This window comes from Hypomesus transpacificus, unplaced genomic scaffold (genome assembly GCF_021917145.1).
Source record: "Hypomesus transpacificus isolate Combined female unplaced genomic scaffold, fHypTra1 scaffold_206, whole genome shotgun sequence".
Classification (NCBI taxonomy): Eukaryota; Metazoa; Chordata; class Actinopteri; order Osmeriformes; family Osmeridae; genus Hypomesus; species Hypomesus transpacificus.
Window position 1 is genome coordinate 252,462 of NW_025813747.1, and position 27,005 is coordinate 279,466.

General features: G+C 43.8%; 1 protein-coding gene across 1 annotated transcript; it reads left to right on the top strand.

Annotated features, from left to right (window-relative positions):
- Positions 1-1,790: 1,790 nt before the first annotated feature.
- On the top strand, positions 1,791-22,765 carry LOC124462266 (phosphoribosyl pyrophosphate synthase-associated protein 1). The gene is made up of 10 exons (XM_047013912.1): positions 1,791-2,130; positions 2,768-2,820; positions 2,959-3,025; positions 4,100-4,272; positions 6,344-6,459; positions 13,065-13,120; positions 14,393-14,538; positions 18,539-18,609; positions 21,267-21,413; positions 21,760-22,765. The coding sequence occupies exons 1-10, from the start codon at positions 2,048-2,050 to the stop codon at positions 21,916-21,918; spliced, it is 1,071 nt and encodes a 356-aa protein (XP_046869868.1). The 5' UTR covers positions 1,791-2,047; the 3' UTR covers positions 21,919-22,765.
- The last annotated feature ends 4,240 nt before the right edge of the window (positions 22,766-27,005 follow it).

Here is a 27,005-nt window from a genome sequence, read left to right on the forward strand (position 1 = left end):
GTCTCGTATTGGGGACCAACTACAGAAAACCAGAATCTGGGCGAACCAATGAAATTGCCAGGGCGGGCTTTATACGATGATGGACAGATGATCAACAGTAACGTAATCACCCACGACACAAAAGAGCGCTTAAGTTGAATTCGTTTTGAACAAACATGGCTACCGCTGGAGATCTGGGATGTTATGATTCTGCCATCGAGTCTGTTTTAGAAGACATCGACAGCGCATTAATTTTGAAAGAGGAACAGAGAGACGCAATCAAGGCATTTGTCGATGGAAAATATGTTTTTGCCGTCCTTCCTACGGGAATCGGTAAAAGTTTAATTTCTGTTTAAACTCTGTTGTAGTGATGTGTCGTTCGTGAACGATTCGTTCATTTTGAACGAATCCTTATAAGGACTCGGGAGTAACGAGTCCTCTCAACGAGTGATTCGTTCATTTCCCGACTCGGTCTTTCTACGAGTCTTTGGATCATTTTTCACGTGACCTGCATAGGCTCTGTAGCTAGAGGAAACGAACGATTCGTTCCTTTCCCGACTCGGTCTTTCTACGAGTCTTTGGATCATTTTTCACGTGACCTGTATAGCCTGTAGCAAGAGGAAACAAACGATTCGTTCCTTTCCCGACTCGGTCTTTCTACGAGTCTTTGGATCATTTTTCACGTGACCTGCATAGGCTCTGTAGCTAGAGGAAACGAATGATTAGTTCCTTCCCCGACTCGGTCTTTCTACGAGTCTTTGGATCCTTTTTTCACGTGACCCGCATTGTATTATTTAGTAGAGGAAACAGTTTCCTTATTCCCTTTCGCGTGGCCGCTGTTTTAGTAAGACGTGAATGAATGATATTCGCTCAAGTCATCATACTGACTGGTTTTGTTATTTTCACTTTACATTTACACTTACAGTTTAGTGCAGTGTAATTGTTTGACGTGATAATTAAATGCTAGTGTGATAATACATGACCAAATCATACAAACTCATGATACATTATTTTAATGCAGGAATTTATTTTTAAATAGTATTTGCTGGTGCACATGTCATGCACTAACCTACAGTGGACGTATAGGGGCTATACGTCCTTTGCAGTGGACGTATAGCCCCCAACCCCCCCCCCCCCCCCCCCCCCCCCCTGAAATGAACAAATGACTCGAAAAAAGATTTGTTCATTTTACTGAACGAGATTCAAAGAACCGAATCAGTAAAAAGAACCGAACTTCCCATCACTGCTCTGTTGCTCTGATTGGTTGTAGATCTATCCAATTGAGCGAAGAGGCATTTGTTTTCCAGGCTCGAAACACACCTCGTAGTCAAAGCCCAACGGAGAGTTCTCAGACTCATATTCTGACTAGAATTATGAGTATGACAACATCAGGCTAGTTGCAATTAGCAGGTCTCCGTGTTCTGGTGATATATTGGAGTACCAAAATGCCTTTACAATGACTTCAGTTTCCCTCACACAGTAAACTATAAACAAATTTCTGTTTGAAAAGATATCTTCATCATCTTCACGTTCACAGCCGTCTGATTACAATGCCAAGGGGTAAAGCTAATAAATATGGTGACACCTTGCGGAGGCTTTGAGCATGGAGGAAAATTATAAATCCTGAAAAAAATTATAAATCCTCTTTGACATAATCACTGATGATATATATATTAATATAGCCCATGTAAATGGTGTACAGTACTGCTAGTTGGCCATATGTATAACTGATTACGTGCAGAGAAAGCTTTGATTGATTGAATGTCCGTGAATATCTGAATAATCCAAATTTTTGCGTCAATTCCGATTCCACAAATAGCTCTACCAATGAAGCATGAAGCAATGATGGCAACTTAATTAATAATGTAAAAAAAAGTGTTAACCACAAGTGTTAACGTAGTTAATGTCATAAAAACATACTTTAACTAAATGTTTTCCTGATAGATTGATCGCATGTTGCTTATAATTCAATTTTTTTCGCCGACTGAATCACGACGCCAGTTTCCCTTAGCTGTGTAACTAACCTAACTAGCTATCATTCAAAGTTCTGAACAGGTGGCTAGCAAATATGAATGTCCCTAAAACTGGATACCGGGTCTTCTCTGCAAACTCCACGGCCGCATGCACAGAACTAGCCAAAAGGATTACAGAGTATGTATTGTATGTTTCTTAGATAGACTACCGTATCGGGTAATGATAAATTACCAGCTAGTCTAACGTGAGTTGGCTAGCGGGAGAGTTGCCATCTGTGTGGTATCAGGCTAAGCTAACCCTTTTGGCTAGGCTAAGCTATCTATGCTAGAGCTGTATGTATAGGCTAGCTTTATAAGCTAGCTAGGACAGAAGTTCTGGGAAGTTGCAAAAGAAACGAGTTATTATTTATTTATTTTTGGCACCAATTGTAAACCAGCAAAATTACCAAGCCAGCTATCTACATGGGCTAGCAGGGAGCAAAACCTTATAAGCTAGCACTACCCAGCATAATGGAAAGCACTTCAGCGTTAGAGTTAAACTAGCTATGTAACTAAGTGGCAGCGTAAGATATATTATGTGCCTGTTCTGTGGAAAGCTGGGAAGTATGAGTGCCAGAGAGGCAGAACATGATGCACGTTCACCACGCAGCCCTGTGCGGGGCATGTTTACCACCCAGCCCTGTGCTTGAGCATGGATTCACAAACGCACACACACTCTTAGCTGGTCGTAGCTTTTTCTGACCAAATCCTTTCGCATGAAGATTAGTTATGTTGGAGGCTTATTTATTGATTCATGTGTGTTTACATGTGTTCAGACGTCTGGGAGTGGAGTTGGGCAAATCTGTGGTGTTCCAGGAGTCCAACAGAGGTGTGTTTAAGCAGTCTGGTCACACACACCTGAAAACCCAACCCTTTTATAATGTCTGATGCAGTCATGTGCCTGCATCTTCAGGTGCAACAGTAAGGGTTATTGCCTTATAACCTTATAACCCCCCTCCCATTACAGAGACAAGAGTGGATGTAAAAGAGTCTGTACGTGGCCAGACCATCTTCATCATTCAGACCATTCCCAGGTGAGGCTACAGACGCCAGACAGACAGCACACAGAAAAGGCGCCAGACAGACATCACTACAGATAGACAGACAGCAGCACAGACAGACATCACTACAGACATCAGACAGACAGACATCACTACAGACAGACATCAGCACAGACAGACAGCAGCACAGACAGACAAACATCAGCACAGACAGACAAACATCAGCACAGACAGACATCACTACAGACAGCAGCACAGACAGACAGCAGCACAGACAGCAGCACAGACAGACAAACATCAGCACAGACAGACATCACTACAGACAGCAGCACAGACAGACATCACTACAGACAGCAGCACAGACAGACAGCAGCACAGACAGACATCAGCACAGACAGACAGCAGCACAGACAAACATCAGCACAGACAGACATCACTACAGACAGCAGCACAGACAGACATCACTACAGACAGACAGCACAACAGACAGCAGCACAGACAGACAGCAGCACAGACAGACAGCAGCACAGACAGACAGCAGCACAGACATACATCACTACAGACAGCAGCACAGACAGACATCACTACAGACAGACATCACTACAGACAGCAGCACAGACAGACAGCACTACAGACAGCAGCACTACATACAGACAGCAGCACAGACAGACAGCACAGACAGCAGCACAGACAGACAGCACTACAAACAGACAGCACAACAGACAGACAGCACTACAGACATACAAGACAGCAGCACAGACAGCACTACAGACAGACAGACAGCAGCACAGACAGATAGCAGCTCAGACAGACAGCAGTACAGACAGACAGCCAGCAGCACAGACAGACAGTAGTACAGACAGACAAGATAGCAGCACAGACAGACAGCAGCACAGACAGACAGCAGTACAGACAGACAACAGTGCATACAGACAGACAGCAGCAGAGACATACAGCAGCACAGACATCTTATGAACAATATATGAATACAAATATCGTTTTTACTACCTGACCAGCTGCATGGACACAGGTGCTCCCTGCAGCTGGTCAGAATGATGAACAATTACAGAGTGGGGAGTTGTTTAATTGTTGTGTATTCCTGAGCAGAGATGTAAACACCGCCATCATGGAGCTGCTGGTCATGGCGTACGCCCTAAAGACCTCCTGTGCTAAGAACATCATTGGAGTGATCCCCTACTTTCCCTACAGCAAACAGTGTAAAATGAGGAAGAGGGGCTCCATTGTTTGCAAACTGCTAGCTTCCATGCTAGCCAAAGCAGGTAAAGATAGCTTGTGGAGCTAGGTGTCCGGGTGTTAAGATAGGTGTTCGGGTTAACCCTTACAAAAAAAGTATACTTCAAGTTTAATTTCTAAGTATACTTGAGTATAAAAAGTATATTATAATCATGGTACTTAAAGTATACTAGCAGTGTCCTTATTTATATACTATTGTTATAGTGTATTTGAAGTTTACTTTTGAATACTCTAAAGTAACCTGTGTAGTGCATTTTCTGTTCATGAAGTATACTTCCTAAAGCGCCTCAAAGTATACTTTGGAATACTTTCAAGTGCACTTTCAGTTCAAGAAGTTGACTTGATAAATATCCATTTACTATAATTTACTAATATATTTAAATGTTTGGCGGCCCCTCAAACGCTGCCGATCTTGCGTCACTCGACGAGAAAGGGGGCCCTCACCAAGTGACACTGCCAATTATTAGCTGAAAGAAGCTAATTACTGCGTATGCACACAAGTTGTGATAATCCGGCTCTTCTTATCAAATGTAACAGTCATTTAACTCATGGTTACAATGGTAAACCAGCACAACAGTGACAATTACCACGCAAACAAAATACTACATTCCAAGCAGGCACATAAAAAATACGAAATTCATGAAGTTTTTGTAATTTGTATTTCGAACAAACGGCAAACTTATCAGCAAATTTTAACACTATTTACCGCCTTGCATCATGGGAATTGACCAGTCAATGAGCCACGCTATCTTCATTTTTTCAAGTTTTTCAGTCAGTTAGACAGTATAACCTTCAAATGCATAATGCAACCCTTCTGTCTGCTTCTTTCTCAAGTAGTTTTTTTCCATTAATACTCCATATTATTAGTATAGTATAAGAGTATAGGGCTTCAAAATGCATAGGCGAAAATCCTGACCCCCCCATCCTGGGAAAAATGTGATTTGTCCCTCCCAATAAATCACTGCAAACATAAGGATATTTAAATGATATTAATAATATACATTTAACTTATTACAATGTATGTGTTACAGCAGTAATTTTGGTGTCCCCTTCAGGAATTGCTCTTGAGAAAATGTTATATAATTGTCATATAACCCCAAAATTGATAGCAGATTTTCGCCACTGTCAAAATGTTTTGGCAGTAATTAAGGTTACAGCTTCAGTAACTAACAACATTCAATGCGCAATGCATAATAGATTTTCCTAGACATGAATAATCAGAGTATACAAGATGGATCTAAATATACTATATCAAAAGTGAACTATTTTCTAAGCATACTTCTTAAAAGTATATCAAAAGTGTACTATCCATATTTTAGTACACTTATAGTGTACTTTAATTTACTTTTTTTGTAGGGAAAGGCATGAAGCAAGCTACCCCTTACAAAAAAAAGTGTATTACATTTATTAAGTTTACTTCTTATTACTACAGCTACTTACATTAATTTGTATAGCTCTGTCTGTTATTTTATATGGAAATTGGTGTCTGAAATAAAGATTTATATATATTAATTGAAAGTGCACTTGGAAGTATTCCAAGGTATACGTTTAAGTTCTTTGAGAGTATACTTCATGAACAGAAAGTGCACTACACAGGCTACTTTACAGTATTCAAAAGTAAACCTCAAATACACTAAGTGTACTTTGAAGTGTACTAAATGACCTAAAAAGGGGGCCAATTAAGTTTACTTAGTACAAAAATAGTATATAAAAAGTACACTGCTAGTATACTTTAAGTACCATGATAATAGTATACTTTTATACTTAAGTATACTTTCAAATTAAACCTGAAGTATACTTCTTTTTCGTTGGGGGACTTTTTGGAGGCTTTTGAACTTTCAGACAATGATCGTTTTGCCATGCCTGTTCAACTTCCACCCATGCAGGAAGTTTATCAAACGCTTTGGGGCAGATTAGCAGGATTTGCTTCTCAGAAAAAACAGACACATTGCCAATTTGATGTTACCAAGTTTGACCTAATATTTACATAACAATATCCTCAATAATCTCCTTCTGTCTCCTTCTGTCTCCTTCTGTCTCCTTCTTTCTCCTTCTTTCTCCTTCTGTCTCCTGTTCTCTTCTTTGTTGTTTGAGCAGGTCTCACCCACATCATCACCATGGACCTACACCAGAAGGAGATTCAGGGGTTCTTTAGCTTTCCTGTCGACAACCTGAGAGCCTCACCCTTTCTGCTTCAATATATACAAGAGGAGGTATTCACACACACACACCAAACACACACATACACACACCACACATGGCGCACCACACACAGACCACATATGACACACACATTATGGAATACATTTATATTTACATTTGTTCATTTAGCAGACGCTTTTACCCAAAGCGACTTCCAAGAGAGAGCTTTACAAAAATGTAATTGATCATAAACAACGAGATAGCCCCAACATTGCGGGTAGCCAAAACATGAAGCATACATTGTGAAAAAGCAAGTGCCAATGGGTAGAACCAGAAGAGCATGTAGTTAAACAGATTACAATAGACCAATTATTTGTTTGTAAACAATCGGGATGCGTGCGCACTGTGGCTGCAGAAAACCGGGAAAGGATAGCATTTTAAATGGCAAAAGGACCACACGGATAATACAAATAGTTAGATTTAAAAAGACCAAAAGCATCGAGGAGGACATGCCTTTAGGAGAGAAAGCGATTACCCAATGATCTGTCGCATCAGAATTTTGATTTGGGTCACGAAAGTCTTGAAATTTGAGTGAGAATGTCGCCCGGTACAGACCGCATATAGTCGAGCGGCAACCATGTCTTCACGTCATGTCACAAAGTTCATAATTTTACACTTTTACAGTCAATTCTACATTCCACAAAAAGTCGAGCAGGGCAGCTTTCAAGAGATACGGGAATTCTGCTTTTAGTTAGCTGGTCCGATTATTTTTTTGATTTGTTTAAACTGGCAATCTGAGTGAGACTACATCCCAGTTACACTGTTTTGACGTTAGCCTCAGTCAGACTCGCTCACTGGCAGTGTGCACAATGTTGTATTTCACTCCATTCTACACCAGAAACGTCAGGGAGGACTGCCTAATGTAGATATGAGTCTGGTGAAGATAGCCAGAATCTCGGATTTCTTTAACCTGTCTGTTTCATTCGTCATTTGCCTGAGAAAGCGACCTCCGTTAGCCAGACTAGTTTTGCCCGATCACTTGGACAGGCTATTTAAGGGTATCGGGGTCGAGTGACTTTTGTGCATAGACAAGTGAACGTAAATGTATTTGTCCAAAGGCCAAGAGCCTCAAAAAGTTAATATCAAGCCCTGCAATCCAGTGGCCAGAGATATATGATGACCTGAACGACACTCCAAGAGTAATAGAACGGGGAGAAGTTCATCTTTTGCAACCCACATGCGCAGTTGAGCCTGCTTGACAGTTGTGTGACGTAGGGTGATAATTGGTCTATTAAACAACATGATCCTCGAAAGTGCTAGAGTTTACCCGGAGAAAAGCAAGCAACAATAATATAATTCACAGTGAGTACAAGTAGTTAACTCGGTTACAACGAACCAACAAGAGCAACATGTCCCTGAATAATTAGGGGCCAAGCTGCTTTGCTGCTGTGGCACCTATTTTTTTGTTAGTTTATTATTATTATTAGGGGATTTTTGTGGCACCGTATCCACCTTTTTTCTGGTTAGCGAATTTACCCATGATTCATAGCGGGTTTCAACCAGAAGCTGGTTGTCCTTTTCCGGTTTAAAACTTGTGTAGATTTGCTATCTTGTTAGCTGTAAAAGCCGGTGTTTCTCCATGGATGAAGCACAAATGGACAAAAAACGGAGGTGGATACACACCATGGATGTTTTAACAAGTCGTGGCGACAGTACAGTAACAGTCCCTCATCCATCCCGTCTGACGGAGTGGCTAGATGACATGAAGCAATGACCCAATGTTATCTACATCGACGTTGTTAATTACATTTTATTTTCTGAAGGTGTTGATGGCGAAGAGTTGCGTAATTACACAAGCACAGAAGCATATACTTACTTGCATAGTAACAAAATAGGTAGCCTACAGTATTGTTGAAGAAACACAGCAGCTTTATATTTTTGAAGGCAGCAGTAGAGCCCAGTCAGAGTGTCAATAAAGCTAAACATACAGCATGGGTAATGCTGAGGGAAAGTTTTATCCAAAGGACTTCCAATAGAGAGCTTTACAAAGTGCATAGGTCACTGATAATAACAACAAGATAGCCCCAAAAACATTGCGGGTAGCCAAAACATGAAACACATATTGCGAACAACCAAAATAAGTGCCAAAGGGAAGAACCATAAGAGCATGTAGTTAAGCAAGTTACAATACATTACATTACAATACATTGAGACAGTCGGCTGCTCTTGCATTGCCGGGTTAGGGAAGTCATGTAGCCATGCAGAAGCTATTCTGTGCAAGGTAAAAATATAATAGCCTACTACATATGCACAGCACTTGACAAATTGTACCTTTACACTTGTAATTTAATATGTTCATTCTTACTGTCTTTATTTATCCACCTACTATTAACATTACCATAAATAATAGCAATAATGATGATGATAATTATGCCATTATTGCATTATTGCGTAGCCCAGATAAAGCTCCGGAACAGGATACAGTTCGGTTGGCTTTTTTTTTAAGAAATGGAAAGAGCAAACATATACTTTCTTTGGAGGGTGTTTTAGTTTCAAAGCTGCAAGCCACGCTGTTTTGCGTTCCTTATTCCTTGGCATGGAGTGCAAAGCATAGGGCGATGGACACGGACAATTTCTTCGAAGTTGTTGATATTCAAAGCAAGACGTTTTCTGACAAAATCTTCAATTTCTCTTAAATTGTTATGGCAACCAACAACGGCACAAGTTGAACCTGAGCTCATGTTAACAACATTTAATTAAACACAACTTATTCTAATCAATGTAATGTTGCCTTCTCTGTCGATATCATGGTACGCTAGCAGAGGTTAGCTGCTGAACAGGAAACACAAAACGGAAAGCAGAAGTAGGTCAGCACCCATTGGTTGCTGGAGAAACAGACGGATTGGAATGACTTAGGACTAGGAGTCTATGGCAGCCCACAGAACTGATTGGTGAGAAGTTTTGAAATTTGGCACACTGATTGGGAACGGTCTACTGATTATTCTTTAAGTTTCATGTCGACCACTGAAGCACTATAGTGCCACCAAGGGGTCCTAGTTGGAGGTGTGTTTACGCCAATAACTTTTGAACCGTTAGACAACTTTTCTTAAGTGAGGTATCATTAGATTCCTTAGATGCAGAAGATTTGACTGAACCCATTGTTGTCTTGAAGGTTTTTCCGTCATTTGTATTTTCTGAAAAGCCAACTTTTCCGTAGGCCGTTGCTCCGATTTTCATGAAAATTGTAACAGATCATCATCAGACCATGCCAACAAAAAATCTTTTGAATTCTATCGATAAGTCAAACCGTTCACGAATAACACGCCAACAATTTTGACAAAGAGCACGCCAAAGAGGACGTGAGGCCTTGTCTCTGTGACGGTTTACCGTATGGAGACAAAACTTTGGAAATGTCATCACGAGCATGTCAGCTAATCATTTTCCTACAACAATCACCTTGATATGTCAAAATATGACTGAATAAGAGCTGTTTATACTTGGTTCAAATCTGACCGCCCGCCACGGAAGAAACGGCTTACTTTTTTATATAAAGTAACCGAACACAGCATTTCCCAGCAGTGAGAATAGCTGACTGGGATAAGACGGGCTCCTTTTGAAACGCAAGGTCGTAGGATTTAATCCACCCACTGTCATCAAGCATATCGTGATACCAGATTATCTGTTTAGCGAAGTCAGGTACGCCACAGTAGCTGTCTAGCAGTATAATCATAATGGTAACGGTAATGTTTCATTTCTTGCATCATAAATTCTGAACAGTTTGACCAAAAATCACAAGATCGGACTCTTCCTCTTTGCGCCACGCCAAGTCGTAAAATATTATGTTTTCCCACGTCGGCCATTTTGGACGTCTGCAATTTCTAATTTTGTCTCAAAATGACATATTTACCGCGTTGGCTCATAGTTACAAAACTCGGTATACGTCTTTTGCGCAACGCCATGAAGGTAATAAAAAGTTTTGGGGTAGCGCCACCGCGTTGCCAAAAAGTATAATGAGCATAATGTAAATAAAAAGCGAATATTTGATTACAAGTTTTGCTTTGCTTCTTTACCTACCGATTTCCATATCGAATGCTGCTTGGCCCCTTCATTGCTGCTTGCAGCTATATTTGTCATTGTGTTCCTGGAGGAAATCAGTATCTCTGATGGAGGTGGGGAGTTCCACCATTGGGGGGCCAGACGAGAGAAGAGCTTGGGTTGGGAGCGGGCGCTCTTGAGAGGTGGGGCCACCAGACGGTTGTCAGAAGAAGACCGTCGGTGGTGGGTGGGGGTGTAAGGCTGGACGAGAGACTTGACCGTATAGTTAGTCCACATATTTAAGTTTCAATATTCCTATATGTTTAATGTATGCACCTCCCTGCCAAAGTAAATTCCTTGTTTGTGCAAACATCCATGGCAAATTAAATCCTTCTGATTCTGATTGATGCAGTCAGGTGCAGTCCCGTTCACTGCTCGGAAGGTCAGTACGAGGGCCTTGAATCTGATGCGGGCCTTGATGGGTAGCCGGTAGATTGAAGACCAGGTGTGCTGTTGCGTTCTGAATCCTCTGTAGAGGGCAGATTTCGCATGCTGGGAGACCGTCAAGTTACAGCGAGTTACAGTAGTCCAACTTGGAAAGGACAAGTTTTTGGACTAGCAACTGGGTGGAATGCTCAGACAGGTATCTCCTGATCTTCCGGATGTTGTAGAGGGTGAATTTACATGACCGGGAGACTGCAGCAATGTGGGCCGTGAGGGTGAGCTTGTCATCTATGGTAACCCTGAGGTTCCTGGCAGAGGATGAAGGGGTCAACGTCGCGGATCCCAGGGTGATCGAGAGAAGTTCAGTTTTGGCGTGAAGTTCAGCTGGAGGTGGTGCTTGGTCATCCAGGCTGAGATGTCTGTGAGGCAGGCCTTGATTCTAGCTGAGATCCCTGGCTCAGTCGAGGGGAACGACAGTTAGAGCTGTGTGTCGTCAGTGTAGCAGTGGTAGGAGAAGCAATGGAAGGTGATGATCGGTCCAAGTGAGATGGTGTACAGGGAGAATTGGAGAGGTCCCTCTCCTCTCCCCCTCCCACTTCGCTTCCTCCCCCCTCATCTCCCTCCTCTTTCTTCTCTCCCTTTCAATTCCCCTTCCTCTCCCCCCTCCAGGGCATCTGAGGCTGTTGTGAACCAGTGATCTGTCTGTATTCACTATTAGATTGCATCAACTGAGTGTTTCCCAGATATTTTTTGTGCATGTTAGTGTCTGTGTGTGCATGTATGTGTGCGTGCGTGTGTATCTGTGTGAGTGTGTGCTTGTGCACAGCAGCATTATAGTACAGAAAGACAGACAGACACACACACACACAGACAGACAGACAGAAAGAGAGAGAAAAGGAGAGAAGGAACGATAGAAGGAGAGAGAGAAAAGAAGAGAGAGAGTAGGAAGGAGAGGGAGAGAGAGAGAGAAGGAGAGAGGAGCGAGAGAGGCACAGATAAGGAAGGAGAGAGAAGTAGTGAGAGAGAAGGAAGGAGAGAGAGAGAAAGAGAGAGAGAGAGCGCGGTGACAGAGAAGGAAGGAAGGAGAGAGAGAGAGAGGAGAGAGACAGCTTTGTGGTGTCTGTTCTCATCAGTATAACATCATCTATAGTGTCTCTGTCTCTGTTTCTCTAAACCTCTGCCAGCACAGAACTGGGTCACTGCTACACACACAGCTACACTACACACTCACACAAATACACACACACAAATACACACAGACACACATACAAATATACACACACCCATACACTCACATATATACACACACACACACATATACACACATTTCATTTACATTTATTCATTTATCAGACACTTTTATCCAAAGTGACTTCCAAGAGAGAGCTTTACAAAAAGTGCATAGGTCACTGATCATAAACAACGAGATAGCACCAAATGAAACATGAAGCATACATTGTGAAAAGCAACCAAGTGCCAATAGGAAGAAACATAAGAGCAAGTAGTTAAACAAGTTACAAATTAAACAACATGAACCTCAAAAGTGCAAGAGTGTACTTGTGAGAAAGCAAGAAACAATAATATAATTGGTGGGACCACCAGACGGTTGTCAGAAGAAAACCGTAGGTGGCGAGTGGGGGTGTAAGGCTGGACGAGAGACTGGATGTAGTCGGGTGCAGTCCCGTTCACCGCTCGGAAGGTCAGTACCAGGGTCTTGAATCTGATATGGGCCGTGATGGTGGTGTACAGGGAGAAGAGGAGGGGTTAAAGGACAGAGCCCTGTGGGACACCAGTGGAAAGCTGGCGGGGTCCTGACACTTACCTCCCCAGGCGACCTGGTAGGATCTTCCTGACAGGTAGGATGAGATCCACTGAAGTGCAGTGCCAGTGATGCCCATCTCAAAAAGTCTAGCGAGTAGGATCTGGTGGTTGACCGTGTCATGCTGCAGATAAGTCCAGCAGAATGATGACGGATGACCTTTAAGCAGCTCTGGCAGACTGGAGGGCAGTAGTGACTGACAGGAGGGCAGTTTCTGTGGAGTGGCCAGTCTTGAAGCCTGATTGGTTGGGGTCTAGTAGGTTGTTCTGAGAGAGAAAAATGGAAAGTTGATTAGATACAGCTCATTCAATTGTTTTTGAAAAGAAGGGTAGCAGTGGAATAACGATATGAATTCTTTGTTTTCTTTCTTCTTGTCAGGTTCCTGATTACAGAAATGCCATCATTGTTGCCAAGTCTCCCTCAGCAGCTAAGAGGTACCACAGCATTCACACACGCTCGGTACCTGAGAGTGACAGACTATACCTTTACCAGACTACAGACTACTGTTGTCACGATACCAGTGTTCGACCAGGTGGTTGAAAACCTGAACCCCTGTTCCCCCTGTGCTCTCAGTGTAAGAGACTGTTGTAAAGATTAAACTTGTCATCCATAATGATAAACGTAAAATAATGAATTAAACTACTTTTCTAGGTGCGCTTCTCAGGAATAAATCTTGGTGCGTAACTGAGATGAGTAGCCGAAATAACACCGACTAGTCTGCTTATCGTATTGTGCAATAAGATATAGTTTATTTGTGCCTGCAACAAAACGTATGGTTGTTAAAAATGACACACACACACAATAATGACATCAATAACAATAAACTAAAACTTAAACAACCATCCGAACAAGAGAATGCTCCTGAAAAGCTAGGCATTAGTACTGTAAATTACAGTCGGTTACACTAGACGCATTAGAATTAGCTGTGTTTCAGACTCTGAAAACAACGACACGAGAATGATATCTGACTGAGCAATAAAACCTCTGGGGGGAAAAAACTGTCTATAACTTCAAACCTGTTTTTGTATTTAAGCCAAATTCACTAACAAGTAACAAGAAATGTACTTAGTGCTGACGGAAAGTACTATAACCTAACACAGGCAATGTTATAAATCCCATAAAGCTCAACCTAGCAACAGTAGAAAACATCATGGTTTTGCGCACTTGCACTCAAGAGGGAACAGGGGAACTGAATTCTCTGAACACCGTCCGCATGTTGCAGAGCAGGCTGTGACATCACATGCTGGTCCATGACATTACATGCAACTGCCTGTTTTAACGCATGAAAGTACCAGTTTTTCTTAATGCCAAATTTTACCATTTCTAAAAAGCCAGTACCCTGGTACGGTACCGGTATACTGTGCAAAACTACTATAGACCTCTAGGAGGGCGACAGGTAGACCAGCTGTGTATTTGCTGCTGTGTATCTGCAACTCAGATGAGAGAGTTTGGGTAAGTCATCTAGAACATAATCTATATTGTCCTGGCCTGTGCAGATGAAGGCTTAGGGTTAGTATAGATAAAGATGGCCTGTGCAGATTTAATAATTAAATATCCAACCAACCACCCCTCTTCTTCTCTCATCCTCCCCCCCCCCCCTTTCTCCCCCACCTCCCCCACTCTCCTCCTCCCGTCCTCTCTTCTCTCTTCCCCTCTCGTCCTCTCTCCCCCTCCCGTCCTCTTCCCTTGTGTCCTCTCTCCTCCAGGGCTCAGTCGTATGCGGAGCGTCTGCGTCTGGGTTTGGCTGTGATGCATGGAGAGGCTCAGTGTTCTGAGTCTGACATGGCCGACGGCCGACACTCCCCTCCCTGTGTACGTAACACCTCTGGTCACCCCGGTCTCGACCTGCCTTGTAAGTGTTTTAGCGGAGTGTGTGTGTGTGTGTATATGTGTGCGCGTGTATATTTCAGCAGTGGCTGTATGCCTGTAAGTGTTTTAGCTACATTGTAACAACTACAATGTCTGACTGAGTACAATGAAAGCCACCAAAAAGACACAGGCTGAGATGCATACCATTCAAGAAACTGGAGACCAAGAACTCTGAATTAGTACTTAAGTGCATTTTGATTTTGTTGTGTAATTTAACTTGTTTAACTACATGCTCTTATGGTTTCTTCCCTTTAGCACTATTTTTTTGGTTGTTCACAATATGTACTTCTTGTTTTTGACTACCCGCAATGCTGTGGGGCTATCTTGTTGTTATTATCAGTGACCTATGCACTTTGTAAAGCTCTCTCTTGGAAGTCACTTTGGATAAAAGCGTCTGCTAAATGAATAAATGTAATGTAAATGTAAATGTAAATTTTAAGATTACCTCTTGAGATGTCGCTCCCAGCTTTGGTGCACCAGTCCGCTGATTGGAGTTTCAGCCTTGTGGCTTGGAACACTGGATCCCTGGTGCTGGGAGGACTCTGGGAGGATCTCTGGGACTGACTGACTGAAGTCAAGCAGACTACAGGCAGACTTAAGTGTGGATGGTATCAGTAACCTTTTGATTTGTCATCCTGTACTGGAACCATCAAAGGGTGAATCCTGATTCACCTCAGGTTACCCAGTTTAACTCAGTTCTTAGCTAGAGTAACCCTCTCCCGAAGCTCAGAACAATCTCCTGGTCTTGACCTCATCTCTGTGTCTGGGAAGTATGTTTTGCTCTGTACTGTGTGTATTTGCACAGTCTGTAGTTAACATGGTGTTTTATCTGTTGGTGATGGCAGGTAAACAGCAGGCTCCATTCCCTGGCATAGGGCTCCCAAGACTGCTGTACTACTACAGCCCCTTATACTGCTCTATAACCAATCTGGTCCCCTGTTATACTGCTCTATAACCAATCTGGTCCCCTGTTATACTGCTCTATAACCAGTCTGATTTCCCTGTTATAATGCATCTTTAACCAGTCTGATTCCCCTGTTATAATGGATCTTTAACCAGTCTGATTCCCCTGTTATAATGGATCTTTAACCAGTCTGATTCCACTTTATAACTGCTGTATGGTTTTAACCGCTGTTTAACCAGACTGCTCCCCTATTATGAACACACTGGTCCCCTGTTTAACAAGACTGATTCCCTGTTATACCTACTCTTTATCCAGCCTGGTTCCCTGTTATAACCAGACTGATTCCCTGTGATTTGCTCTTTAACCAGACTGGTACCTTCTGAGTGTTTATGGTTAGTGTGAGCAAGGGTTGGGTTAGTGTGAGATACAGCAGCAGTCCTAGTCTGGTCAAACTCTTTAGACTGCATCTTAAACTAAACTAATTTTATGTTAGTGAAGTGACACAGAGATTCTTGACTCAACGCTTTCCAACTGAGCTCTCAGGCTGCTTTCTAAGCTTGTCCAGCACCTCCTTTACTGGATTTCTGTTCTAATCATCTGTCTCAAGGAACCATCACAGTATAGACACATGCTTCTGTAGTGTTCTGGACTCATCTTGGCCATCAATATGTCACGCAGCCCTATGGACCTGTCCTGCAAAGGCCCTGATTGTTGCATGTCACGATAGCATTGTAAAGCATGCAGTTCAATACCAATTTAGGATAGTTAGGAAAGTGACAGATTAACCTGAACAGGATACTTAGGACAGTGACTGATTTGAGAATCATTGGTATAGGGTGTGTTAGTAAACTAACCCACACCTAACCACCACAACTATGTGAGTATGAGTGGTGTACTAGGTCGGTATGGGTTAGTTTACAAGGTGTGTATGGGTTACTGTAGTAAACTGGTTTGTTTACTCTTAGTTTTTCACCAGCCATATTCTGTGACTTTAGTCAAGCTGAAATGTTTGAAACCAGGAAAATCAGAAAGGGGAGGATTAGGGTAAGATACTCAATTAATATTATTGCTGCATTGGAGCGGCTGGCTCGATGCAGCGTGATGAGTTGTGTATGGATTGGGCGTGATGGGGTGAACATTTCCAAAACCGCCACCAAGGGGCGTCTCTGATCAGATTATGTATCAGCCCTACAAAGTGCAACATTCAGGGGGAGATTTGAACCTGCAGTTCTACCACTGACTGACACTGTGATTGAAACATTCAGGCTTGACATTGTAGGATAGAAAGGATGGTTATAAAGTAACAACTTGAAAACCATGATATTATTTACATCAGTTTATTCATACAAATAGTTGTTGTGAGACTATCTCCTTGGGGGTTTCCAGAAAGGGGGTTTAACAAACTGTAAGTCTACCCCTGAACACTGAATTGATTTACCATAAAATGGGAAGCACTGACTTTTAGGTTCCATAACAGCCATTTTGAATTGCTTAAATCAACTCTGAGTATGTCCACTCTGAGTTAAGCGCAGGCATGAAGACTATAAAAAGCCAACATCAATGGAACTCCAATACTAGGATTCACCATGGCACCTGGCGACAAAAAACGTCCTCTTACTTCACCTCACTTCAGTTAGATGTGTTAATACGCGTTTATGGTGAATCTGAGCACATATTGTGGAAAAAAGCAACATTTCACTGTAGCAGCGGATAAGAGACAGTTGGCGTGGGAGACAATTGCTGGCCGAGCCATGCCTACATTTGAATGCATTAGCCAGTCCATACAACATTTAACCACACTGTCCGTTAATATTACAGTTAAAAAAGTGGTGGAATGTAATTGAATAAAATAGCATGTTCACATAAGTGCATCCCAAAGGGCAGAATCTAAAATAAAATATAAAAACATACTATGAACAGGTAAGGCATATTTTGCTTCGGCCAATATTTAGTGATTGTAGCCTACGTCACCTTGGTTAAAATTATATTTGACATGATACAAAATAAATATCAGTAAGTGCCTATTTCAACTTGTAGTAGCAATAACCCTCAACAGAATGCTTTTCATCACAGGATGATTATGATGATGAAGGGACATTGACTGCTGCATGTGGAACTGTGGAATTTAATGTAATATAATGTATTCCCAGTTACCAGTAACAGAGCTGTACAAACTTCTATTTGTAGGCAATAAACACCAAATTACATTTCAATGATCTATCTTTATAGGGAGTCAGATGGCTGAGCGGTGAGGGAGTCGGACTAGTAATCCGAAGATTGCCGGATTGATTTCCCGCTGTGCCAAATGACGTTGTGTCCTTACTTGCCTCGGGGGGAATGTCCCTGTATTTACTGTAAGAGGGATAAGAGCGTCTGCTAAATGACTAAATGTAAACGTAATTTCAGTGCCAAACAAGCATTTGGTTGGCCCTGAGTGCAAGTTCACCGTGTGTAATATTAGTGATGTAACGGCTGAGAATTTGCAAACATAAATTACATAATTATTATAATTCCCTTAGGTATTCATCTGGGAATTAAGCACATTTAATCACTGTTTTATAATCCTCTCCTGACTTAAGGCTAAGCTAATTACATTTAGTTTGAGATTGGTTGGCTGAACCAGGAAAGGACACCCCATGCCTGCCAACTGTATCAGGCTCAGAAAGTGGGAGGGGATAGGTAGAAATGCAGAGTTTGTCAAGGAAAACCTGCTAGTCCAGTCTTTTGATTGGATATGTTGAGAGAATGCCAGTCATTGTGAGTTTGCATGGTATGTGCTGTCATGAGATATGCCTTCCAGTAGACCTGTAGTCTTGTACGGGTAGGAGGGTAAAATGGTGGAAAATGTCTAAATCTAATAAAACATGCAGACAGATGTGTTTAGTGACTTGAAATAGTAAGTATGTTTTACAGTGTAGAAGAGGTATGGGGATTCCTCACATCTGTAGCTGTTATACTGGTCAGGATTAAACAGTGAAAAGGAGATCAAAATAACTCAACTCAAATGAACCCATTTTACCCTCCTGAGGTGTTATGCTGTGCTGTCAGTCCCAGCAGTAACCTTCCCCTCCCTCTGCAGTGATGATGGCCAAGGAAAAGCCCCCCATCACAGTGGTGGGAGACGTGGGAGGCAGAATCGCCATCATCGTGGTGAGTATTTCTGAAAGGTTCCCCTGCTGTTCATCTGTCTTCAGGCCAGGGTCAGTAAGACTCTGGGTCAGGTCAGGGAGTCGGAAGAGCAGTATAGCAGTGTAGATGAGCAGTGTAGATAAGCAGTACATCATCGTAAATGAGCAGTATAGCAGTGTAGATGAGCAGTATCGCTGTGTAGATGAGCAGTGTAGATGAGCAGCGTAGATGAGCAGCGTAGATGAGCAGTGTAGATGAGCAGTGTAGATGAGCAGTATAGCAGTGTAGATGAGCAGTGTAGAAGAGCAGTGTAGATGAGCAGTGTAGATGAGCAGTGTAGATGAGCAGTGTAGATGAAGGTCGCCAGTTCGATTCCCGGCTGCGCCTAATGACATTGTGTCCTTGGGCAAGTTACTTCACCCTACTTGCCTCGGGGGGAATGTCCCTGTATTTACTGTAAGTCGCTCTGGACAAGAGCGTCTGCTAAATGACTAAATGTAAATGTAGATGAGCAGTATAGCAGTGTAGATGAGCAGTGTAGATGAGCAGTGTAGAAGAGCAGTGTAGATGAGCAGTGTAGATGAGCAGTATAGCAGTGTAGATGAGCAGTATAGCTGTGTAGATGACCAGTGTAGATGAGCAGTATAGCAGTGTAGATGAGCAGTATAGCAGTGTAGATGAGCAGCATAGCAGTGTAGATGAACAGTACAGCTGTGTAGATGATCAGTATAGCAGTGTAGATGAGCAGTATAGCAGTGTAGATGACCAGTGTAGATAAGCAGTACATCAGTGTAAATGAGCAGTATAGCAGTGTAGATGCAGTGTTTCCCACAGATTAGAAATCTAATTGTGGCGGGGAGGGGTGGGGTTGTCAGACGGGGGGGGGGGGGGGGTCGTAATAATTCCTTCGTTAATAATTCGTTACACAGTTAATTTGTTAATAATTTGTTACATTAAATATTAATCCAAAATGATTCACACCTTCACAAATTAACAACAACTAACATATCATTTCTGCATTATGCATGTAGCAACGCTAGTGCTAAACAACTATTTAACTGGTCGGCTCCATGACGCCGAGTAAGTAGCTAGCTCCTGAGACTTCTCACCAAAAGAACGAAGGGGAAACTTCGAGTACTGTAACTCGCTCTGGATAAGAGCGTCTGCTAAATGACTAAATGTAAATGTGAGTAAGGTACCTAGCGAAAAGTAGCCTCAACTTTCCTCGACTTTTAGCTACGGCACTAATGCTGAAGGCTCGCTGTCGGTCTTACTAGAACGGCATATGTATGCATTGTTGCTAACGTGTGCTGACGTTGTGACTGTGTGCATATGTGGGAAAGATGAGTGACAGAGAGACGGAGGGAGAGCAGGGGAAAGGAAATGCAGCTGAACGAATACGCTGCGTGTTTTAACCTAAATAGCGATAATAAAAAATTGTTTCACGAAACGCAATGTGTGGCGGCCGGTGTTGACTCTGTGGCGCACCGCCACAAATTAGTCTATGTGTGGGAAACACTGAGATGAGCAGTATAGCAGTGTAGATGAGCAGTATAGCAGTGTAGATGAGCAGTATAGCAGTGTAGATGAGCAGTGTAGATGAGCAGTATAGCAGTGTAGATGAGCAGTGTAGATGAGCAGTATAGCAGTGTAGATGAGCAGTGTAGATAAGCAGTACATCCGTGTAAATGAGCAGTATAGCACGGTAGATGAGCAGTATAGCAGTGTAGATGAGCATTATAGCTGTGTAGAGGAGCTGTTTAAGTCTTTTTTTATTTGTCAGGTACACAGAACAATACAAGGTTAGACTGGGCACTGAAATTCTTAAGACAAGACAACGCAAGCACCTGGCTTAACATAACATATAAGTACATAGAACATAATTTACATCTATGCTGAGCTTAAATAAGTGAAACTTCCTAAATATACAGATAGCAATAAATAATCGACTATACTAACCCTAATACTAAAACTTCCTAAATTACAGATAACAATAAATAGTACACTATACTAACCCTAAATGCACATAAAACCTGTTTCAACCCTATAACTTATTCTAACCTAAGTGGAGTACAGTACAATAGTGCAAATTTGCAGATCAGTGACTATGTCAATGATCATACAGGAGCCTGGTGGCGAGGTACAGTGAGGTACAGTAGTGCAGTGTAGTATAGCAGTGTAGATGAGCAGTAAAGCAGTGTAGATAAGCAGTTTAGCTGTGTAGATGAGCAGTACAGCTGTGTAGATGAGCAGTGTAGAAGAGCAGTGTAAATGAGCAGTATATCTGTGTAGATGAGCAGTGTAGATGAGCAGTATAGCAGTATAAATGAGCAGTGTAGATGAGCAGTATAGCAGTGTAGAAGAGCAGTATAGCAGTGTAGATGAGCAGTGTAGATGAGCAGTGTAGAAGAGCAGTGTAGCAGTGTAGATGAGCAGTGCAGATGAGCAGTGTAGATGAGCAGTATAGCAGTGTAAATGAGCAGTGTAGATGAGCAGTATAGCAGTGTAAATGAGCAGTGTAGATGAGCAGTATAGCAATGTAGAAGAGCAGTATAGCAGTGTAGATGAGCAGTGTCGATGAGCAGTATAGCAGTTAGTTCCCTACATCAGTATATAGCAGTATGGCTCCCTACATCAGCCCAAAGAGGTGATTCATATGCTGATGCTGTGTTCCTCAGGATGACATCATCGATGATGTGGAGGACTTTGTGGCAGCAGCAGAGATCCTGAAGGAGAGAGGAGCCTACAAGATTTACATCATGGCCACACATGGCCTGCTGTCTGCTGACGCACCCAGGCTCATAGAGGAGTCTGCGATAGACGAGGTACCTGGAGGGGCCTTTGAGTCACAGTGTGTGTATGAGTTCACTGCAATCTGTGTGATTTTGGTAGAATATTTTCAGTATAATATGTATGTGTGTGTTTAGTAGAATGTGTGGGTCCCTTATTCCTCTCTGCTATCCTCTTCTCAACTCCCTTATTCTCTATTGGCCTGATGCTCTAGTATACTCTTCTATGCTGTCCTCTATTCCCTGTTCTACTGCACTGCGCTCTGGTTTTCTCTACTGTCTTCTACTGTCCTATCCTCTCCTTTCCTCTCTACTGTGTTCTCTGCTTTACTGTCTTCTACTGCACTGTACTCTTACCCTAACCCTCCTCCTTTCCTCCCAGGTGGTGGTGACTAACACTGTGCCCCATGAGGTGCAGAAGCTTCAGTGTCCTAAGATCAAGACAGTAGATGTGAGCATGATCCTGGCAGAGGCCATCAGGCGCATCCACAACGGAGAGTCCATGGCCTACCTGTTCAGGAACATCACCGTAGATGACTAGACCTCACTAACCCTAACCCTCATGGACTCATCTCAGTGGTCTGTCCTGGTCTTCTGTTTGGGCTCAGGCTGAATGCACTGGAGGAAGAACCTCACAGCTTCTCTGGTTTAGAAGAATTTCAAGGTGAAAAGAATGAAGACAGAGGTTTAGATTTAAGTTAAGACTACTGACCTTTTCTCCCTGCTCCCTCCCTCCTTCCACCTCTCCCTGCTCTCTCCATCCATTTCAACAGAAATGGAACTTTGAGTTGATGGGATGAAACAAAAAAGTGTTAGCACTCCTGATTGAACACTTCAGTATTTGAATGCAATCAGGTCAATGCTGTTCTTTAAGCCTCCCCATCATCTTCATAGTTGTGATGCCTTGTTGTCATACATCCTCTACTCTTATCTTCTGCCCCCCCAACCCTTCTCTCCTCCTAACCCTCCTCCCATACTCCTCCTCCCTAACCCTCCTCCCATACTCCTACCCTCTTTGTCCTCCTCCCTAACTCTCCTCCTCAACTCTTAACTCTATCCCTCCTTTCCTCCCCTCCGAACTCCTGTATAGATCGGAGAGGCCAGAGGGTTAAGAATGAATTCACATTCAGCCATGTTGTTTAATAATAATGTTTTCCTATTGTAAATAATTTCAATGTAATCCACTGATGTCCTGTTGGGAAACAAGCCCTTGTTTCTGCACACCAATGAATTTATCATAATCTTAGTATCCCTACAACTTCATCATCCATGTCACTGTTGTTGCAGTCAGTCAAATGTCACTTGTGAAAGTCTTTATGTAAAAATACCTAATGCAATAAGTTGTCTGTGTATTTCCAAATTGATATAATCTGTTCCATTAAATGGATCTTGCATTGAAACTGTTATAGTTGACTCTTGTATCTCCTACTAGTGTTTTATTCTCTCTACAGTATTCTCACCAGCATTAAATGCACATCCCAACCATGGGGAAACAGGTAAGGTTGGTGATCAGGGGCCACATATATCAAACTCTGTGTAAATTAATCTGTAATGCATAGTATGCATATGTAAAAAACGGGAAACCTGGAGCCAGGCCATATTGGCCAAAAAATCTCAAAATCGAATGCAAAATGGGCCCTGCAAAAGGAAAAGGCGAATATGGTCCAAAAAAAATCAAAATCCAATGGAAAACACAACCGTAGGGGGGACTCTGATGAACAGGCCAGGCCAACTTTGGGACCTGTAGGGCCTTCCTAGGCAGAGTTATGGGCCTTGCAAAAGGCCAAGGCGAATATGGCTCAAAAAAAGTCCAAATCCAATGGAAAATATGGCCGTAGGGGGGACCCTGATGAACAGGCCAGGCCGACTTTGGGGCCTCTAGGGCCTTCCTAGGCAGAGTTATGGGCCTTGCAAAAGGCCAAGGCGAATATGGCTCAAAAAAGGTCCGAATCCAATGGAAAATATGACCGTAGGGGGGACCCTGATGAACAGGCCAGGCCAACTTTGGGGCCTCTAGGGCCTTCCTAGGCAGAGTTATGGGCCTTGCAAAAGGCCAAGGCGAATATGGCTCAAAAAAAGTCAGAATCCAATGGAAAATATGACCGTAGGGGGGACCCTGATGAACAGGCCAGGCCAACTTTGGGGCCTCTAGGGCCTTCCTAGGCAGAGTTATGGGCCTTGCAAAAGGCCAAGGCGAATATGGCTCAAAAAAAGTCCGAATCCAATGGAAAATATGGCCGTAGGGGGGACCCTGATGAACAGGCCAGGCCGACTTTGGGGCCTCTAGGGCCTTCCTAGGCAGAGTTATGGGCCTTGCAAAAGGCCAAGGCGAATATGGCTCAAAAAAAGTCTGAATCCAATGGAAAATATGGCCGTAGGGGGGACCCTGATGAACAGGCCAGGCCGACTTTGGGGCCTCTAGGGCCTTCCTAGGCAGAGTTATGGGCCTTGCAAAAGGCCAAGGCGAATATGGCTCAAAAAAAGTCCGAATCCAATGGAAAATATGACCGTAGGGGGGACTCTGATGAACAGGCCAGGCTTACTTTGGGGCCTCTAGGGCCTTCCTAGGCAGAGTTATGGGCCTTGCAAAAGGGCAAGGCCAATATGGCTCAAAAAAAGTCCAAATCCAATGGAAAATATGGCCGTAGGGGGGACCCTGATGAACAGGCCAGGCCAACTTTGGGGCCTCTAGGGCCTTCCTAGGCAGAGTTATGGGCCTTGCAAAAGGCCAAGGCGAATATGGCTCAAAAAAAGTCCAAATCCAATGGAACATATGGCCGTAGGGGGGACCCTGATAAACAGGCCAGGCCAACTTTGGGGCCTCTAGGGCCTTCTTAGGCAGAGTTATGGGCCTTGCAAAAGGCCAAGGCGAATATGGCTCAAAAAAGGTCCAAATCCAATGGAAAATATGGCCGTAGGGGGGACCCTGATGAACAGGCCAGGCCAACTTTGGGGCCTCTAGGGCCTTCCTAGGCAGAGTTATGGGCCTTGCAAAAGGCCAAGGCGAATATGGCTCAAAAAAAGTCCGAATCCAATGGAAAATATGACCGTAGGGGGGACTCTGATGAACAGGCCAGGCTTACTTTGGGGCCTCTAGGGCCTTCCTAGGCAGAGTTATGGGCCTTGCAAAAGGGCAAGGCCAATATGGCTCAAAAAAAGTCCAAATCCAATGGAAAATATGGCCGTAGGGGGGACCCTGATGAACAGGCCAGGCCAACTTTGGGGCCTCTAGGGCCTTCCTAGGCAGAGTTATGGGCCTTGCAAAAGGGCAAGGCGAATATGGCTCAAAAAAGGTCCAAATCCAATGGAAAATATGGCCGTAGGGGGGACCCTGATGAACAGGCCAGGCCAACTTTGGGGCCTCTAGGGCCTTCCTAGGCAGAGTTATGGGCCTTGCAAAAGGCCAAGGCGAATATGGCTCAAAAAAAGTCCGAATCCAATGGAAAATATGACCGTAGGGGGGACTCTGATGAACAGGCCAGGCTTACTTTGGGGCCTCTAGGGCCTTCCTAGGCAGAGTTATGGGCCTTGCAAAAGGGCAAGGCCAATATGGCTCAAAAAAAGTCCAAATCCAATGGAAAATATGGCCGTAGGGGGGACCCTGATGAACAGGCCAGGCCAACTTTGGGGCCTCTAGGGCCTTCCTAGGCAGAGTTATGGGCCTTGCAAAAGGCCAAGGCGAATATGGCTCAAAAAAAGTCCAAATCCAATGGAACATATGGCCGTAGGGGGGACCCTGATAAACAGGCCAGGCCAACTTTGGGGCCTCTAGGGCCTTCCTAGGCAGAGTTATGGGCCTTGCAAAAGGCCAAGGCGAATATGGCTCAAAAAAGGTCCAAATCCAATGGAAAATATGGCCGTAGGGGGGACCCTGATGAACAGGCCAGGCCAACTTTGGGGCCTCTAGGGCCTTGCTAGGCAGAGTTATGGGCCTTGCAAAAGGCCAAGGCGAATATGGCTCAAAAAAAGTCTGAATCCAATGGAAAATATGACCGTAGGGGGGACTCTGATGAACAGGCCAGGCTTACTTTGGGGCCTCTAGGGCCTTCCTAGGCAGAGTTATGGGCATTGCAAAAGGGCAAGGCCAATATGGCAAAAAAAAAGTCCAAATCCAATGGAAAATATGGCCGTAGGGGGGACCCTGATGAACAGGCCAGGCCGACTTTGGGGCCTCTAGGGCCTTCCTAGGCAGAGTTATGGGCCTTGCAAAAGGCCAAGGCGAATATGGCTCAAAAAAGGTCCGAATCCAATGGAAAATATGACCGTAGGGGGGACCCTGATGAACAGGCCAGGCCAACTTTGGGGCCTCTAGGGCCTTCCTAGGCAGAGTTATGGGCCTTGCAAAAGGCCAAGGCGAATATGGCTCAAAAAAAGTCAGAATCCAATGGAAAATATGGCCGTAGGGGGGACCCTGATGAACAGGCCAGGCCAACTTTGGGGCCTCTAGGGCCTTCCTAGGCAGAGTTATGGGCCTTGCAAAAGGCCAAGGCGAATATGGCTCAAAAAAAGTCCGAATCCAATGGAAAATATGACCGTAGGGGGGACCCTGATGAACAGGCCAGGCCAACTTTGGGGCCTCTAGGGCCTTCCTAGGCAGAGTTATGGGCCTTGCAAAAGGCCAAGGCGAATATGGCTCAAAAAAAGTCCGAATCCAATGGAAAATATGGCCGTAGGGGGGACCCTGATGAACAGGCCAGGCCGACTTTGGGGCCTCTAGGGCCTTCCTAGGCAGAGTTATGGGCCTTGCAAAAGGCCAAGGCGAATATGGCTCAAAAAAAGTCCGAATCCAATGGAAAATATGGCCGTAGGGGGGACCCTGATGAACAGGCCAGGCCGACTTTGGGGCCTCTAGGGCCTTCCTAGGCAGAGTTATGGGCCTTGCAAAAGGCCAAGGCGAATATGGCTCAAAAAAAGTCCGAATCCAATGGAAAATATGACCGTAGGGGGGACTCTGATGAACAGGCCAGGCTTACTTTGGGGCCTCTAGGGCCTTCCTAGGCAGAGTTATGGGCCTTGCAAAAGGGCAAGGCCAATATGGCTCAAAAAAAGTCCAAATCCAATGGAAAATATGGCCGTAGGGGGGACCCTGATGAACAGGCCAGGCCAACTTTGGGGCCTCTAGGGCCTTCCTAGGCAGAGTTATGGGCCTTGCAAAAGGCCAAGGCGAATATGGCTCAAAAAAAGTCCAAATCCAATGGAACATATGGCCGTAGGGGGGACCCTGATAAACAGGCCAGGCCAACTTTGGGGCCTCTAGGGCCTTCTTAGGCAGAGTTATGGGCCTTGCAAAAGGCCAAGGCGAATATGGCTCAAAAAAGGTCCAAATCCAATGGAAAATATGGCCGTAGGGGGGACCCTGATGAACAGGCCAGGCCAACTTTGGGGCCTCTAGGGCCTTCCTAGGCAGAGTTATGGGCTTTGCAAAAGGCCAAGGCGAATATGGCTCAAAAAAAGTCTGAATCCAATGGAAAATATGACCGTAGGGGGGACTCTGATGAACAGGCCAGGCTTACTTTGGGGCCTCTAGGGCCTTCCTAGGCAGAGTTATGGGCCTTGCAAAAGGGCAAGGCGAATATGGCTCAAAAAAGGTCCAAATCCAATGGAAAATATGGCCGTAGGGGGGACCCT